The sequence below is a fragment of the Nematostella vectensis genome, chromosome 9 (assembly GCF_932526225.1).
Source record: "Nematostella vectensis chromosome 9, jaNemVect1.1, whole genome shotgun sequence".
In the NCBI taxonomy this organism is placed as follows: Eukaryota; Metazoa; Cnidaria; class Anthozoa; order Actiniaria; family Edwardsiidae; genus Nematostella; species Nematostella vectensis.
The window spans coordinates 5,230,953-5,247,461 of NC_064042.1; the positions used below are offsets into that span (position 1 = coordinate 5,230,953).

Sequence of the window (16,509 nt, forward strand, 5' to 3'; positions counted from 1 at the left end):
GTGTGACCATTAAGAAGCCCCTCCCCTTCTTGAATGAATGCTGTCCAAACTGTGATTTTTCCATTCTTATCTTATACTGTAGTTGCATTTATGACAGCAAATCTTTGGTGGTCGAGAAATTTGTCTTGAATTTTTTAAAGGTTAACATTTCAAGAAGGATAACTGTGCTTTGTGAATAAAGTAGGTGAAGGATAGTGCTATAAAACACATTTTTAGTTTCATCTTCTATTAATATAGTACTTGAACTTAATAAAAGTGTTAAAAAAGGACTGAAAATTTTCATCATGGGTAGTTTTGGCTGTGAGAGGTTGGGTTCTCTTGCCGCAAACATCTGCTCAAGTCTCCTGATCTTCAAAGCTGTACTTAAAAAAAGAAATTAATAACATGGCCAGACACATTTATATTAGACCTGATTATTATTTATTGTAGAAATGTATCAGTTGTCAATCAAATGCAGCTACACACTAACAGCTAATAGCCACCTCTTGTACTATTGGTAAATGATATCCTTGGCAATTTACTAATATCACTGATAATTTTTTGGTGTGCTGCAAAAGAAGTTGTGATTGGGAGGAGGTTAAACTTCATTATGTTTGTGCTGTTAGTAACAAAAAATATTGACCCCCTCCCCCTTTGTCACTGAGCGAAATCCCCCTCCAGAGATAAAGCTAAATCCGTCTCTGCTCAATATGAAAATTGTAATAAAGTTGGAATATTGACGATTCTTAAACCTGGGATATTCCACAGTTATTCGCTTCTTATTAATAGCCACCCCCTCCCCCCAAATATTCTAAATGTCTCTGAGTTTTGTTTCGTTTCCTAATTCAAGCTGGAAATCGTAGAAAGTGGTATCTTACCTCTTGTTTAAGCTTAAGTGATGCCACTTCATTCTCCAGATTCTTCTTTTCCGTCTTCATCTTTTCGATGATGGACTTGCTTGAAGACAGTTCGCGAGTCAGCGATCCTTTCTCCCATTCCGTCTCCGCTAGCTGTCTCTTCGTGTTCAACAAGTCGTCTTGGTATTTCTTGGTTTCGCCCTTTGAATCGCGTAGCTGCTCCTCCAAACTTGCTTTTTGTTTCGACAAATTGTCGATTTGCGATTGCAGTCTGTTTTGCTGTGGAAGAACGAAAATGTTGTTTTAACAGGCGAATGACAAAAAAATATTGATAAGATGTGACTTGTCAAACGCATCTTGGGAACAATTCCGATGTAGGTTATCATTGGACAAACCTTGCATATGGATAGTTGTTACGGCCTTTCGAGAAAGAAGAAAGAAGAAAGTGTTTATCATTCGCGCTTCGCGCAAGGGTTCAAATATGGCGGGGAAAACTCGAAGAGCCTCATGGGTAGTAAAGCACACCGCTGACAAACAAGCAGAAGTTGGGGCGCCTTTTTTTCTCTCTTGGCCCGCGGAAGGGAGCTGCACAGCTTAGATGTTTCTGGATTGTTCGACACAACAAAAAGGTTGTAAAAGCTCTTAAAAACAATGCGTATGGAATGTAAAATATGTTTTTTGTTAACAGGGATAAGGACCTCGCCTATTTTATTACAAATATTTTCGTTTCCTGGAAAACAGTTTGATTTGGTGTGAAGAAGTTTTTTTCTGTAAAATGTTGGGTAGACTTTTTAATGCGGGCAACTGTATTGTGGGGACGCGTATTATTTATTTTGAATTCTTTTTTGAAATTTTTACTTGGTTTTGCGAAATGCCCAAATGATCTAGCTCTAATTGAGTAGTACAATATCTTGATACCTTTAAAACGATTCAACGCAATTTTACGGCCATCAACAAGTCAACCACGGCAGACAATTATCAATCCTCATAAAACCAATCAATCATTTGCATAGCTTTGTTTCCACCTATCTGTTAAACAAGTACCAATGTTGGCTTGTTTACATGTTGGAGTCCAAGGAAAAGTTTGCAAAAATTTCTGCAATGGTTTTCAAAACGCGATTATGCTTTGCGCCGATGTTTTACAGCCATTTGAAATAGGGGGCTTAGATCCTTCGTTTGGTACTTTTCTAAGCCGTTTTTTCCAAATCAAAGTTATTAAGTGTGTGTTTTGCAATCTGCAAGTTTTGTAAAGATGCGCATTTTACAATCTGCAAGTTTTGCAAAGTACGAGATTTGCAATCTGCCAGTTGTGTAAAGATGCGCATTTTACAATCTGCAAGTTTTGCAAAGTGCGAGTTTTCAAATGTGCGATTTAAGTGTGTGTTTTGCAATCTGCAAGTTTTGTAAAGATGCGCATTTAACAATCTGCAAATTTTGCAAAGTGCACGTTTTGTGAAGTGCAAGATTTGCATTGAAAGAGCAAGTTATGTAAGTTTCAAATTATAAGGGCAAGTTTTGTGCGGTGTCCTTCTACCTCTGCGCGGTGCTCCTCCCGCACTCCATCAAGCTCGACTTTAAACTTTTGATACGTCACTTCCAGATCGGTGAAGCTTTCCTTGGCCGCCGCTAGCTGCTGCAAAGTCACGTCCGCCGCGCTCTCAGTATGCTCGTACGAGCTATTAAAGCTTGATTCAGACTCGCTTGCGACTTCCTTCTCGACGCTCTCTTCCACCTGATTCCCATTCTGGTCTTTGACTTTAGTTGACATTGGTAGCAGTTTTATTAATCGGTGGATGGATGAGGTTTAGATGGGGGAGAGGAATCTGATCCAAGCTGCTGGCTGTCAGCTGATCAGGTGAAGCGTACCGCCACAAACAACAGCACTTAGATGGTTTATCTGTCAATCATCTTGGTAGTATTTGAGAGAGGACTATGATGGGCTCACCGTTAAGGGGAAGATTCCCTTGGGAGGAACGCCAAATAATTTTTGAACTTTAATTCCACGAAAGTATCTTCAAGTAAAAAGATACTAAGATATACTAATGGTCAAATTATTTTTGCATTAGTTTTATTATAAATAGGAGTGCAAAAAGGGATTTTACAAGAAATTGGCAGCTAACGTTTCTAGTAAGCGTCCCTTTTCACGCATCATCTGAGCCATTGAAACAGTACAAAAGAAAAGTCCTCGACTCGTAATAAAAGTCTTCGATTAGACTTCTCAGATATTTGCTATTTAAAAAACTGCTTGAATAGCACAGAAATGCAATGATTGAGTCATCTGTGTACATGATTTTTGTTTCACACTGAGAAAACTACTTTGTTTTCATCAACGCACTTTTAAATTTTCAAACATTTAACTGATAGCTGTACTATAAGGTTGACCTGTCGCTCTTCAAAACTTAATTTTCAGAAAAATGGCAAAGTTTCTTAAACCGCAATATTGAAGTGAGAAACACTTCGTCAAGTTGAAAACTCTTGCTTCTTAAAACAGTCATAACATCCCTTCATTACTGTAACGAGGCCGGATGTTAATTAACCTTACGTCTAAAGCTATGTTTTTGTTCTTTGTTTAAATCTTTTCATACACAAAGCTGTGTTTTACAAAAGCTTAAACAAAAATTTTTTTGGTGATAATCTTATTCTATAAACAGATAAAACTTTCATACCATGTTATGTGGTTTGTACAAATTTATGTGGGTGTACCATGGAATTGTTTAAGTGTCACGGTTTTTGGTAGCTCTCTAGTGAATATATACACCTATCAATGATGGGTGCTTCTTGCTTTGCTGAGCAATATTCTTAATTACAAATGCCATACAAAAAATACTTGTCAATTAAAAATTTGAGAATGCTTACTATACTTTAAAGCATAATGATAACTATCGTATGTACTGAAGTCGCAATCTCCGACTAGTCCAAAATTCAATGAGAGCCGGCTAGCAAGGCTAGGACGATATCTAGATTTGACTCAGCCATATTTTCAAATAAAAACAAAACGATGACGACGAGAAGATTGCTAGTGGTGTTTTAAGTCATGTGCGTTATTACTTCGCGAGGGGAGGGGAGGTTATTAAATGCGTCTTTGTTGTGTTCGTAAAAGCATGTGGCCGAGCCACCGTGAGGGACTGAACACGAGTATGGCAAAAGTCGAAAGTACCGAAAAATCGCCAATTTTATTCGAAATATCTATTTCCCCCTCTCAAGCTAAAAATATTTATCCGAGATGATTCAAACTTTCACAGATTACTGAGGTCATCAAGGGCTATATCCTGTAAAAAGATTATTTTTTTGTTGTTCTGAACTTCTCGGTTGTAGACGGTCCCTGCAATAATCATTTTCTACCTTTGTTTTCTAACTTTGCCTGCGTACCCTATGATTTCTACGGATGATATAAATACCGTCTAGCTTTGCGCGCGCGTCCACACGCGATGCAGCGAAGCTCGCGCTAGAAACAAAAAGGCTCATGGGAATTTATTGATGGATAATTCCAAACAGCCTCTGGTGGTATTTTATAATATGTATCGTCACATAAGGAACTACTCAGTTTCGTTTTTTTTTAGGGGGGGGTTGATAATATGTTATTTCTAAGAGAAATCCTGGAATTGATAACTTTTGTTTCGCGCTCGAGGATGATTACGTATTGTCTGACGTCATAATCAGCATTCCCCCAAACTGATCAAAACGTTCATGAAAGCGAAACGATAAACAAGTATTCATGGAGCGTACCAAGTTTTCAAAATGATAGAGTTTTTTAAGGACCACCCCGTCCTCACCGGACTAGCAGTCTGCACAGCAGGAGCCGCAGCGTTCTGCTATTGCAGAAGTAAATCGATTGTCGAGGTACGTAGCGTCGTTTTGTGAGAAAAAGTGCGTGCGGTGGCGTGTTGGTGTCAATGTACAGCATGGTGTTTCTTTAACATTTCTATTTCCTTCGGCTTATTATTTGTTTTGTTGTGATTTTCTAGAGTGATGGTCAAGGAGAAGAGACCAAAGAAGAAGTACCCGTCGCGGTACAAGACGCTGTCGAAGATGTCTCCGGTGAGTCCCGCCTTTTCGGGTTTATAATTATTTTTAGTATATTTCCCAATTTGATAAAAGAGCTTCTTTCTCAACGTTCTACAAAAAATATTTATATCTTTTTTATTTTTCTAAATGCATTTAGTTTCTGAATCTTCGTTTGATCAGGATGCCTTTTGTATTAGCGTGTTTTCCAGCCGACCTTTTGCAAGCGGAGAAGTCTTCACAATGTCAAGAATTGCTTGTTTATCAAGGTATGTGGCTGACTTAATTTTACAAAAAAATTATGGGTAATATGTCAAGTTTTGACATGCCGTAGCTAGAGTATCTTTTCTGAGTAGCTCAAGTCAATTTATGAATCTTTAGCTAAGGGGAACATACGCCATTTTCTTCCATACGCCTTTTGCCAAATTCCGATAGTACTGGGATAAATGTTATTTAACAAATAGATCTCATTTTATAAAAATGTACGCAACTTGACGCCAGTCGAGTTGCGTGACTGTTATTCATGACATGCTTTGACGTCATCTGTGCATCTATCAGAGGACTGAAGCGCAAAAAAATGAAATCTAATAGTTTTATACAACAATTAAAATGTTGTCTTACATTATAATCTAGTGTAAGCGTGTGCCCGTGCTGACGCCAAGAGTGCGTGTGTCTTGTAATAACACATGGACCCTAGACCAATCAACCAATCAGAGCGCGCGATTTACTAGTGTCGTTGTATAAATTCCAGTAATGTTTTCTAACGGATGTGCTATGCTTGCTATTATTGTCCTTTTTTATTTTTATAATCTTTATAACCACTAACTGATGATGCTTAACTGTTTCTCGAATTTGTAGCCCGTTCTTGGGAGCTTTTGCTGCCCAGCTACAAGCAAGTGTTCCCGGAGCTCCACCCCCGGAACCTGCTTAACATCTTCATCAAGCCACGACTGCTGATGCCAAGTAAGTGCAATAATGATTATACACTAAATTAATTTAAAACATTTAGCCATCGGACGATAAGGCCTTACTAAAATGATATACAGATACTTACTAAAATTATTTATAAATCATTTCGCGTCAGACTAAATCAATGATCATTTTGCTTTGTCTCTTCAGTTGTAGTCTTGACCGTGTCTGCTCCAAGGCAAGCACTCGTTGTCTTTGAGTGTCCCGCTCCCACCGTCGTGCTGGGGGATATCCTGTACCTGATGTCAGCGGTTACCTTCGCCGCTCTTATATGCTTTGTTATCAACTTCGTCATGAAGATGAATATCCAGTCGAAGGTCAAATCCCTCCAGGTGAGCGTTTATTAAAGCGTGAAGATTCAAGAACCACGCCTCTACACCAACACGACGGACAAAATAGCATCTCCAGTTTTATTGTTATACTTGCATTCTTTTTTTGTTATAATTCTCCCAATAAAGCTGTTAGATTTCGGGGAATCATTCTGGTTACTGTAATTATTGTTATGTTTGTACTTTAAGACGATTTGTATGGATAAAAACGAGTGTACTTTATTATTTTCATTGAAAGAGTGACCAATCGATCACCTTTAGTCTTTGGATTAGGTGTGCTAAACAAAACCATTTCCTATTTGTGCAACATAAAAACGATTCCTCGAAAACGTTTTGAAGCGTATTCACAGTTGCGTTTATTGCTCTTATCTTTATCAGGGAGGCCGTCTTGCCAGCATCACCGAGGTGCACCATTTCCAAGAGAAGACAAGTGCTTGTCCATCTATTGCGTCGACAGACCGCCAAGAGAGTGATGCTCTCGTAACCACCGAGGTGAACGTCCAGCCGTCCTCATCCGTAAAGTCGATTGTGACTGCATCCTCTACAGGACTCAAGGAGCTCCGCCCTTTTGACCTGCGTGCATCATGGGACACACAAAGCCTCGAGCGACTTGCCGCTTGTGCATCGCGCCAGGGGCGTCAAGTCACACTCCATCCCTCACTCGGCGAGTCTTTGACCAGGTTGATGAGACCCCTCAGCTTAGAGCTTGAGCAAATGGAGCCTCCGTCATCAGCTAAAAGACCTGTGCTTGTTACCATGCATGGTAGACATGCAATCTTTCGACGTTGCGTCAAGCTTCATCTGATGGATTACTGCGCAACAAAACCAGACAACATGTCTACGCTCTTATCTTCTGTCAGCCAGGCGTCACATGATGAGCATGAGTGGATGGTGGCAGAGATCTCTGAGCACCTTAAAGCTAACACAGTCAGTGTAACAACTCTGCAACTAGGCCTTGAGGGAATTGGCATGGGTTTCATGGATACAACAGCCCGCCCTCTATCAGTGTCTGTATTTGGATGCTTGGAGGGGGAAGCTCAGGTCGAGACTAAACAAGACCAAGCTTACATCATGGCAATTGAAGAAATGTTCAAGCCGTCCTCGCGAGTGAAACAGATGGTGACGGAATTGCTTTCCGGTTTCAAGAAGCCTTACCTACCTCACATTTTTGGATCGTTGAAAACTCGAAGTGTTGAGGTGAGTGTTTATATAATTGGGAAGATTGAATACCACATCCCTACACAAACACGGCGGACAAAATAGCATCTCCATTAGTATAGATTTAAACAGTTATACTCGAATATTTTCATGTTATCATGTTTCCGCTAAAGCCTGTTGGAATTTATGGTAACTAATCGAACATTTAAGTCTTTTGACTAGGAGCGCTAAACAAACAATAAATTATTTTTCAATCAAACAAACGATGCCACGAAAGCGGTTTAAAACGTATTCACAGTTGCGTTTATTGCTCGTATCTTTCTCAGGGACGCCGTCTTGCCAGCATCACCGAGGTTCACCATTTCCAAGAGAAGACTAGCGCTTGTCCATCTATTGCGTCGACAGACCGCCAAGAGAGTGATGCTCTCGTAACCACCGAGGTGAACGTCCAGTCGTCCTCATCCGTAAAGTCGATTGTGACTGCATCCTCTACAGGACTCAAGGAGCTCCGCCCTTTTGACCTGCGTGCATCATGGGACACACAAAGCCTCGAGAGCCTAGCAGCTTGTGCATCGCGCCAGGGGCGTCAAGTCACACTCCATCCCTCACTCGCCGAGTTTCTGAATACGCTGATGAGACCCCTCAGCTTAGAGCTTGAGCAAATTGAGCCTCCGTCATCAGCTAAAAGACCTGTGCTTGTTACCATGCATGGTAGACATGCAATCATTCGACGTTGCGTCAAGGTTCATCTGATGGATTACTGCGCAACAAAACCAGACAACATGTCTACGCTCTTATCTTCTGTCAGCCAGGCGTCACATGATGAGCATGAGTGGATGGTGGTAGAGATCTCTGAGCACCTTAAAGCTAACACAGTCAGTGTAACAACTCTGCAACTAGGCCTTGAGGGAATTGGCATGGGTTTCATGGATACAACAGCCCGCCCTCTATCAGTGTCTGTATTTGGATGCTTGGAGGGGGAAGCTCAGGTCGAGACTAAACAAGACCAAGCTTACATCATGGCAATTGAAGAAATGTTCAAGCCGTCCTCGCGAGTGAAACAGATGGTGACGGAATTGCTTTCCGGTTTCAAGAAGCCTTACCTACCTCACATTTTTGGATCGTTGAAAACTCGAAGTGTTGAGGTGAGTGTTTATATAATTGGGAAGATTGAATACCACATCCCTACACAAACACGGCGGACAAAATAGCATCTCCATTAGTATAGATTTAAACAGTTATACTCGAATATTTTCATGTTATCATGTTTCCGCTAAAGCCTGTTGGAATTTATGGTAACTAATCGAACATTTAAGTCTTTTGACTAGGAGCGCTAAACAAACAATAAATTATTTTTCAATCAAACAAACGATGCCACGAAAGCGGTTTAAAACGTATTCACAGTTGCGTTTATTGCTCTTATCTTTATCAGGGAGCTCGTCTTGCCAGCATCACAGAGGTGCACCAGTTCCAAGAGAGGGCTGGTGCTTGTCCATCTATTGCGTCAACAGACCGCCAAGAGAGTGATGCTCTCGTAACCACCGAGGTGAACGTCCAGCCGTCCTCATCCGTAAAGTCGATTGTGACTGCATCCTCTACAGGACTCAAGGAGCTCCGCCCTTTTGATCTGCGTGCATCATGGGACACACAAAGCCTCGAGAGACTTGCCGCTTGTGCATCGCGCCAGGGGCGTCAAGTCACACTCCATCCCTCACTCGGCGAGTCTTTGACCAGGTTGATGAGACCCCTCAGCTTAGAGCTTGAGCAAATGGAGCCTCCGTCATCAGCTAAAAGACCTGTGCTTGTTACCATGCATGGTAGACATGCAATCATTCGACGTCGCGTCAAGGTTCATCTGATGGATTACTGCGGAACAGAACCAGACAACAAGTCTACCCTCCTATCTTCTGTCAGCCAGGTGTCACATGATGAGCATGAGTGGATGGTGGCAGAGATGTCTGAGCACCTTAAAGCTAACAAACTCAATGTTTCCACTCTGCAACTAAACCTTGAGAGACTTGGCATGGGTCTTATGGATATGGCAGTCCGTTTTCTATTAGAGCCTGGATTTGGTAGCGGGAAGGAAGAAGCTCGTAAGGAAGAATCCGAGGAGACGAAACAATACCAAGCTTGTTTTATATCAACTGAAGAAATGTTCTCGCCGGTGAGACAGATGGTAATCGATTTACCTTCGGATCGCATGAAGCCCTACTTTCCTGGCATTCGTGGATCACGGAAGACTCATCTAATCTATGACTGTGCCACAGCGCCAGAGCATATGGCAGCGCTTCCATCGTCTGCCATCCAGCTGTCGCGGAATGACCATCAGTGCGTGGTGGAAAAAAGTTCGGATAGCCTCGATGTAACTCCGGCAACAGATCTTGCAAGAGCTGACGCATGTTTTCCAGCTATAGCAGTCCCTAATCCAGTGTCTGTGCCTAAGTCAGCTTCGTTTGGGGAGGAACGTCAAGGCGAAAACCCTGATCTTAAGCATCATGAATGTTGTGAAGAAGAGCCTCAGTACCCAATGACAGAGACGTTACCCAAAGGTAACGCAGACGGTGTTACTACGCTGGGAACAGATTTTGCAGGAGATTTACCAGATACACCATTCCCAGCACCAGTGTATGAGTCTAAATCATCTTCGCTGGGAGAAGAAAGTAAAGGCGAAGACACTGCGCTAGAGCAGCACGAATGTTGTGTAAAAGAGCCTAAGAGTTTAATGTCAGAGACGTTACCCGAAGATATCACTGACGGTTTATCTATCCAGTATAACCAGTATCTCAAAAAGGACGAAGAGTCGTCAAGTGTAGAAGAACCACGGCTGGTCATTGGAGTCGAAAAGGATCGGGTATCAAAGAATGACAACGATGCTAACCTAGCAACTGTAGCAGGTGTTGTGCATACTCCAAATGAAGGCGTTGATCGGGAGCTTCCCTCGGATCGCACAACTCCGATGTCTACTAATGATGGGGACACTAGCAAAGAAAACCAGCAGCTCCTTCATAAATGCACCCAAGCACAGAAGAAGAAGGCGAAGCGCAAAAACCAAAGACCAAAAATATCTCAACGCAAATCACGGACAGGGAAACAAGAGTGTCAAAAGAAAGAAAACGAACCAGAATTATCGGTAATAGGAAAGGAATCCATCCTTCATAACTTCAGAACAGAAGCTATAGTCGAACAAGACGTCGTATCTGCTAAGCAATACCCCATGACAGAGTCATCAGACGCAAGATCTGATAAAATCAGCCATCAGGCTGAAGATAGGACTCCTCATAAGACGCCGACAGCTTCTGAACTAGCCGCAAGTATAACGGATGCACAAGAAGGGAAGGTCAAGGGGAGTAATAAGCTCAACGTTCGGACAAAGCAGAGCAAGTCGAAAAACACGGATGCAGAGGCTGAATTATTGTCTGTGCAAGGAGTTAAGATCAATCTCCGAGAGAGCAAAAACCAGAACAGAAAGGAAAGCAAAAAAAGGAAGCATCGGAACAATCATGTCGATGATTACCCCAGAAAGGGCCACGCCTGTGGAGTAATGGGTAGACCTTCCACGCCTTCCACCACCAAGAGGAGTTCATACGCCACAGCGACCCAAAAGGGAAACAGCACAGGGAGAGAAAACCACAAAGAATCATACCAGATGAATGGTATGGTACAAGATGGTGCAAGATCAAATAATAGGTAAGAGGCTAAGCAAGTTGATTATTTTTCGCTGGGTAGGTATCCCTAGTAGGATTTGAAATTAAAAAAAGATTTATGATCAAAACCTAATTTCATAATATGAGTAGACCTTGTCTTTTAAATAAAATGGCAACTTGAGTAGCGTGGATAGCAAAAGATAAGGAAAAGGAAGAAATTTGATTGGAGGTTGGAGTGTTGGGTGGAGGTTGTCTTTCTCTCGAGTGCTACTCTATCATCCTGCATTCCTATTTTTGAGCTTTTTGCGCTATGCAGGTTAAACGGCTGAAGTGGAGAGCGGGTGATATAAAGAAAATGCTAAATTGTTCAAAGATCATAAACTAGATGTTTTGTATTTCTGTTAATAGCTTGGATTTACGTGATGGGAAGAGCAGCTCGCGTCTTCTCGTCAAGGCAAACATGCACCAAGGGGATGCAAGACTTATCATCCCAGGAGTTCAGTGTTGTTCCATTGCTCTCTGTGCCATCCTCAGGGCATCCGGCAAAAGCCCATTGCTCTGGACGCCCGAGGACATGGACGATATAATCCTCACCGGGGACAGAAAACACAGGGAGACCCAAGAAAAGATGAATCGCCCAAAAACCGCGTTTCTTCACATTGACGAGATAGAGCTAGATATCAAACTACGGGGTCGGCACTTCCACTTGAAGAGAAGTGATGTAATGTGTGGTGACATCATGAACGATGGCACAGACAAGAGCAGCCCGCTACCAGGCATTGAGAGTAGTATTGAAACTCTAAGCGAGTATGATATGTTTATTGTTAGATATTTGTTGTATACAATCGCTCTATTTAAGACATCTCAAACATGGTTGTTGTTTGACTCGCATAATCGCGATCAGAATGGATTTAGACATCCTGACGGAAAGGCCGTTCTTCTCGAGTTCAAGACTCTAAGAAGTGTTGCGTGTTACATCAGGCGGTTCGTGAGTTCCAACGGCTTCAGTGACGAGACGAGTCCACGCCCGCTAGATGATTCGCAATTGAGCTATGAACTGGCCGGCATAAAGGTTTCAGTCTTGAGCTGAACCAGGATCCTTTGCGGGTGGCAATTACTGGAGATCCTTTGCTTACTATTCTTATAATATTGTATATTTTGTATATAGCTAATAAAATACGTTCAATATCATCTGTTCTTCCTTTATACCCCGTCTTCGAATTAACTGGAGGCTCTATGGGTGAAGAAAGGCTCCCTTTTCGCGTGTTTTTTCATCCCCCCCGTTTTTTAAACCAGTTTTTTGGCCCCTACAAGTGTCAAAATTCCTCTATTGTTCATACCCAAAATTTATTAAGGGACGGACTATCAAAAAACTGAAGGGGATGGATAAAGATCAAAAAAGATCATACACTATTAAACTGGGTAAAAAATCAATGCAGCCAATATGCCAATAAGATCAAGAGACCACTCTAACTCCAAACTTATCTTGGATGAATTTTCTTCCAAATGAATAAACTGGCAAAAAAAATCAATTAGCAAATGTTTGATATGAATGAGTTTATCGAAAATATCCCATTTGAAAAAGATAATAAAAATCATAATTTATTTGCTGAAAGACTGTTTTCGTTGCTTTGTTATTCACAAACCAGACTGTAAAGGATCAGCCCATGATATATCGATAAAAGAGTTCATATTTATCTAAAAGGCAGATGATTTTGGCGTGTAATTTCTTGTGCAAAGACAACACTCCTGTCAGCCAATCAGGACGTGTGACGGAAACAAGACTTCTTTAAAAGGTGTCAGAATATTTATTGAATTCCACTTCCTATAACATCTCGACAGGAGAATAACTAATTTCTTTGGCTGGGCTAAAAAATAGACAAGACTGCCATTTATTAGCTGTTTACTACCGAAAAAGAGGATTTTTAAAGCAAAATGACGTGTCGCTATTTTGAAAGTTATCGACATTGAATCAGAAAGTGACCTATTGTTGGGGCATCAAAAATAGCAAAGACAGTCTCAAGTGGTTTCACAAGAAGCATTGAGAATTGCTCAGAACTGTTGCTATCTGACTGAATCAAGAAAATAACCATGGAAAACTCTACAGTTTCCGAGCCTTCACAAAGAAATTGGACCAAAACGGGTGATTACATTGCCTTTAATCCTTTGGAAAGAGTATGTTTGATAAGCGCTCTGAGCATTGCAACTCTCGCCATCATCATCGGCAATTCCTTGGTGCTAATCGTCCTCAGCAGACAACGAAAAACAGCGAGTCAAAGAGTGGTCACCATTTTTCTTGGAAATCTTGCCTTCATGGATTTGTCAATTGCGCTTTTAATAATGCCATTATCCATTTCTACGTATATTCACGGAAAATGGCCATTCGGAAGGGTTGTTTGCGAGGTGAATGGTTTTACCACAATGCTAGTGGGAATAGTAGCAATTCTTACTATGACAGCTATTGCAGTAGACAGGTAAAAAAAAGGAATTTTTTGTTCGTTTCACATTTTTGTATCGCCCTAGATTTGATGAGGTCAGTGCTCAATGAACTAGACACTTTTTAATTGTGTTTGTTTTGTTTGTATTCTTCATAATATTTCTAACCGGAGGTGTAAATTAACTCCATCTAGACACCACCAAAAATACTGTTTCGAATACTGGTGGCAAATTAATTGTATTTTCTTTCTGAACCAGCTTCACGTCAGAGAAAAACTCCTCATCTCAGTAGACAAGATCGTGAAATGGATGACAAATGAGTTCATGTTGGCGTTGCTTATGTTTTCAAATATACTTATCATTGCCATTTATGACAAAGAAAACCTGAAGTTGGCTAAAACATATTACAAAATGAGTTCGATTTCCTTTTGAACGAAGTCCAGGAAACAAAGATATAGGCTTTGATGAGAAGAAACAAAATTTCATAAATCGTACATTAAAAAAGCGGTAATTACAGAAATGGATTATTCCTGAAGAAGAAGTGTATTAAAATATGTGATATTATTTGTTTCCGTGGGCAGTCTTCAAACAAAATAAACTAAATTGTACTTATTTTTCTTCGAGTAATAGTTAATGAACTTTGAGAACTCAAAACGATGCATCTTGTCTTGACCAACTTACCCTGGTACTATATTTCGCGGGCACATAATTTCGCTAAAAAAGGGGGTCGGCATATTTTGCAAGGCTTGCCACAGGGAGCCCATCTTTGAACGGTTTGAATAAAGTTTAAGGCCGTGACAACAAAGCCATTTCGCAATAAAAAATAAATTACGGTTGGTCTCACCGGCCATTTAGAGAGCTGCCCACAATGCCAGGCTTGGAAACCTTAGAAAAAAGACAAATACGAACTGGACTTCTAACCCCATAGCTCGGAAAGCGCTGAGATGATCTCGCTGTGAGTTTACTGACAAATACCTTTCTCTTGAATACAGATACCGCATCATCGTGCTTACAGCTGGTCAGCGGCTTCTTCCTAAGCATGCGTACCGCATCCTTGTGTTTATATGGCTGTGGGCTATTGTCCAGTCTCTCCCGCCGGTCCTTGGCTGGAATGAGTACATTTGGTCGCCCACTAGTTCCGTGTGTAGGGCAAAGTTCGGCCAGAAGGATGGTTATATTGAGCTTGTGGCATTTCTCAGCTACATAGTCCCATTGTGTATTATGGTGTTCTGCTATCTGCGGGTATATATCACGGTAAGATAGGGAATATATGATGCTGCATCTAATGATGATATGGTGATGACGATGATGACATGGTGATAATAATGGTGAAACCAATGCAGACGACGATGCTGATAATTATGGTAATTGCCATGATGATGATGGATGGTGATGATGATGATAATTACGATGGTGATGGTAATCGCCATAAGAAGATGGATGATAGTGGTGATGATGTTGGATGATGGACTGGTGGTGATGATGATAAGATAATTTTGCTGATGATGATGACGATTATGGTGATGAAGACGAAGGCGAAGACTGTGATGGTAGAATTATTATCGTTGTTTAAGTAACAATAATAATTATTGGGATGAAGGTGGCGAAGATGACGATTACTACGATAATGAGGTCATCATATCACCTCACTACCCAGGTCCGTCAAAGCCGTCGCCGTGTTGAGATGTGGGCGAAGTTCACGCAGGACGTGTGGTTGCGCGCCGAGACCCACACGGCCAAGGTCGTGTTTACCGTTCTCACAGCCTTCATCATCTGCTGGACGCCGTTTGTCTTGATTTACGCCATCAGCGGCTCGGGTTAGTCATATAAATCAGGGATCTTGAAAAGAAATCTAGCTTGCTTCGTAAGCGCTAAAATAAGTTGCCTTTGGTTGCTGTTTTTTTGCCGCTAAAAAGCCTGAGCTAGTTTGCCACCCAAACAGTCACGTGATCTCTAAGCGCAGGTCCCCAATTGTAGGTACAAGAGCCCCGAGAGACCAAACCCCACTATGGCCCGGCCCCTCCCTGCATAAAGCTTGGTGTTTTATTATGTAGTTATTCTCTCTGTTTTGTGTACTGTTTATTGTTATGTTGTGTTGCGGATATGGTGACGTTAGTAGTTATTTGCTTTGTTTACTGTTTATTGTTATGTTGTGTTGCATTTGTGGTGACGTCTTTGTTCTATTTAATGTTTATTGTTATGTTGCGTTGCAGGTGTGGTTATTTTCTTTGTTTTGTTTACTGTTTATTGTTATGTTGTGTTGAAGGTGTGATGACGTTAGAAGTTATTTGCTTTGTTTACTATTTATTGTTATGTTGTGTTGCAGGTGTGGTTATTTTCTTTTTTTTTGTTTACTGTTTATTGTTATGTTGCGTTGCAGGTGTGGTTATTTTCTTTGTTTTGTTTACTGTTTATTGTTGTGTTGTGTTGAAGGTGTGATGACGTTGGAAGTTCTTTTTTTTTGTTTACTGTTTATTGTTGTTGTGTTAAAGGTGTGGTGACGTTAGAATTTATTTGTTTTGTTTACTGTTTATTGTTGTGTTGTGTTGAAGGTGTGGTGACGATTCCCCAGGAGGCGTTCATCTTCACTGGGTTCATGGCGTCCTCTCACTCTGTGTGCAACCCCATAATCTACCTCACAATGAACAAGAGGTTCAGAAACGACCTCATTCTCCTCGTCTGTAGGAGACGATTGCGTGACACATCCGGGAACCTTACCATCAGGCCCAGCAACATTCCCCGGATTATTCAAACGATGCGCGTGATCGACGATGGCGAAGAGGAGAATGGAGACGAGAAGATGACGAATGGCGCCAGAAACTAACCCCCCCTCCTCAATGCCGTGACATATCCGGAAGAATAAGCGAAATTCGGGGGCTTGACGCATCTACAATCCTAAGCGCAATGCTTTGACCACTATCATTCATGATTCCAAGATTACACGAAATGACGTAACACATGGCGTGGCACATTTGCGCAATGCATCGACATGACTGGGGCGACGAGACCGGGGCGACGTGAAATGACGTGAGCGTGACACTTTCAGGGGACCAGCAAGTAACACGTCATCGGAAAAAAAATTGAATAAAGCCTGAATCACTGATAAAATTTTAATATATTTTGAAGGCTTAGAAA

General features: G+C 41.4%; 3 protein-coding genes across 3 annotated transcripts in view; 2 read left to right on the forward strand and 1 right to left on the reverse strand.

Annotated features, from left to right (window-relative positions):
- The window catches only part of LOC116617479 (centromere protein F), a 40,025-nt gene extending 37,229 nt beyond the window's left edge, over positions 1 to 2,796 (reverse strand). The window contains exons 1-2 of the mRNA XM_048732380.1: positions 2,371 to 2,796; positions 858 to 1,115 (exon numbers count right to left, since the gene is read on the reverse strand). Coding sequence (XP_048588337.1) covers positions 858 to 1,115; positions 2,371 to 2,604 — 492 coding nt within the window. The 5' untranslated portion in view covers positions 2,605 to 2,796. The remainder of the gene's footprint in view (positions 1 to 857; positions 1,116 to 2,370) is intronic.
- Positions 2,797 to 4,753: 1,957 nt separating this feature from the next.
- On the forward strand, positions 4,754 to 12,129 carry LOC116617480. The gene is made up of 7 exons (XM_048732381.1): positions 4,754 to 5,107; positions 5,697 to 5,801; positions 5,958 to 6,139; positions 6,515 to 7,333; positions 7,621 to 8,439; positions 8,727 to 10,981; positions 11,347 to 12,129. The coding sequence occupies exons 1-7, from the start codon at positions 5,023 to 5,025 to the stop codon at positions 12,026 to 12,028; spliced, it is 4,947 nt and encodes a 1,648-aa protein (XP_048588338.1). The 5' UTR covers positions 4,754 to 5,022; the 3' UTR covers positions 12,029 to 12,129.
- A 588-nt stretch (positions 12,130 to 12,717) lies between these two features.
- Positions 12,718 to 16,482, forward strand: LOC5510999 (pinopsin). The gene is made up of 4 exons (XM_001631362.3): positions 12,718 to 13,412; positions 14,367 to 14,628; positions 15,032 to 15,191; positions 15,927 to 16,482. Exons 1-4 carry the CDS (start codon positions 13,030 to 13,032, stop codon positions 16,196 to 16,198), a joined length of 1,077 nt encoding a protein of 358 aa, XP_001631412.3. The 5' UTR covers positions 12,718 to 13,029; the 3' UTR covers positions 16,199 to 16,482.
- The last annotated feature ends 27 nt before the right edge of the window (positions 16,483 to 16,509 follow it).

Coding starts and splice junctions, on each gene's coding strand:
- LOC116617480 (XM_048732381.1), top strand. CDS start 5,023: ATGCCTTTTGTATTAGCGTGTTTTCCAGCCGACCTTTTGCAAGCGGAG. Junction 5,108..5,696: donor AGAATTGCTTGTTTATCAAG/GTATGTGGCTGA, acceptor TCGAATTTGTAG/CCCGTTCTTGGGAGCTTTTG. Junction 10,982..11,346: donor GGTGCAAGATCAAATAATAG/GTAAGAGGCTAA, acceptor TTCTGTTAATAG/CTTGGATTTACGTGATGGGA.
- LOC5510999 (XM_001631362.3), top strand. CDS start 13,030: ATGGAAAACTCTACAGTTTCCGAGCCTTCACAAAGAAATTGGACCAAA. Junction 13,413..14,366: donor ACAGCTATTGCAGTAGACAG/GTAAAAAAAAGG, acceptor TCTTGAATACAG/ATACCGCATCATCGTGCTTA. Junction 14,629..15,031: donor ATCTGCGGGTATATATCACG/GTAAGATAGGGA, acceptor CTCACTACCCAG/GTCCGTCAAAGCCGTCGCCG.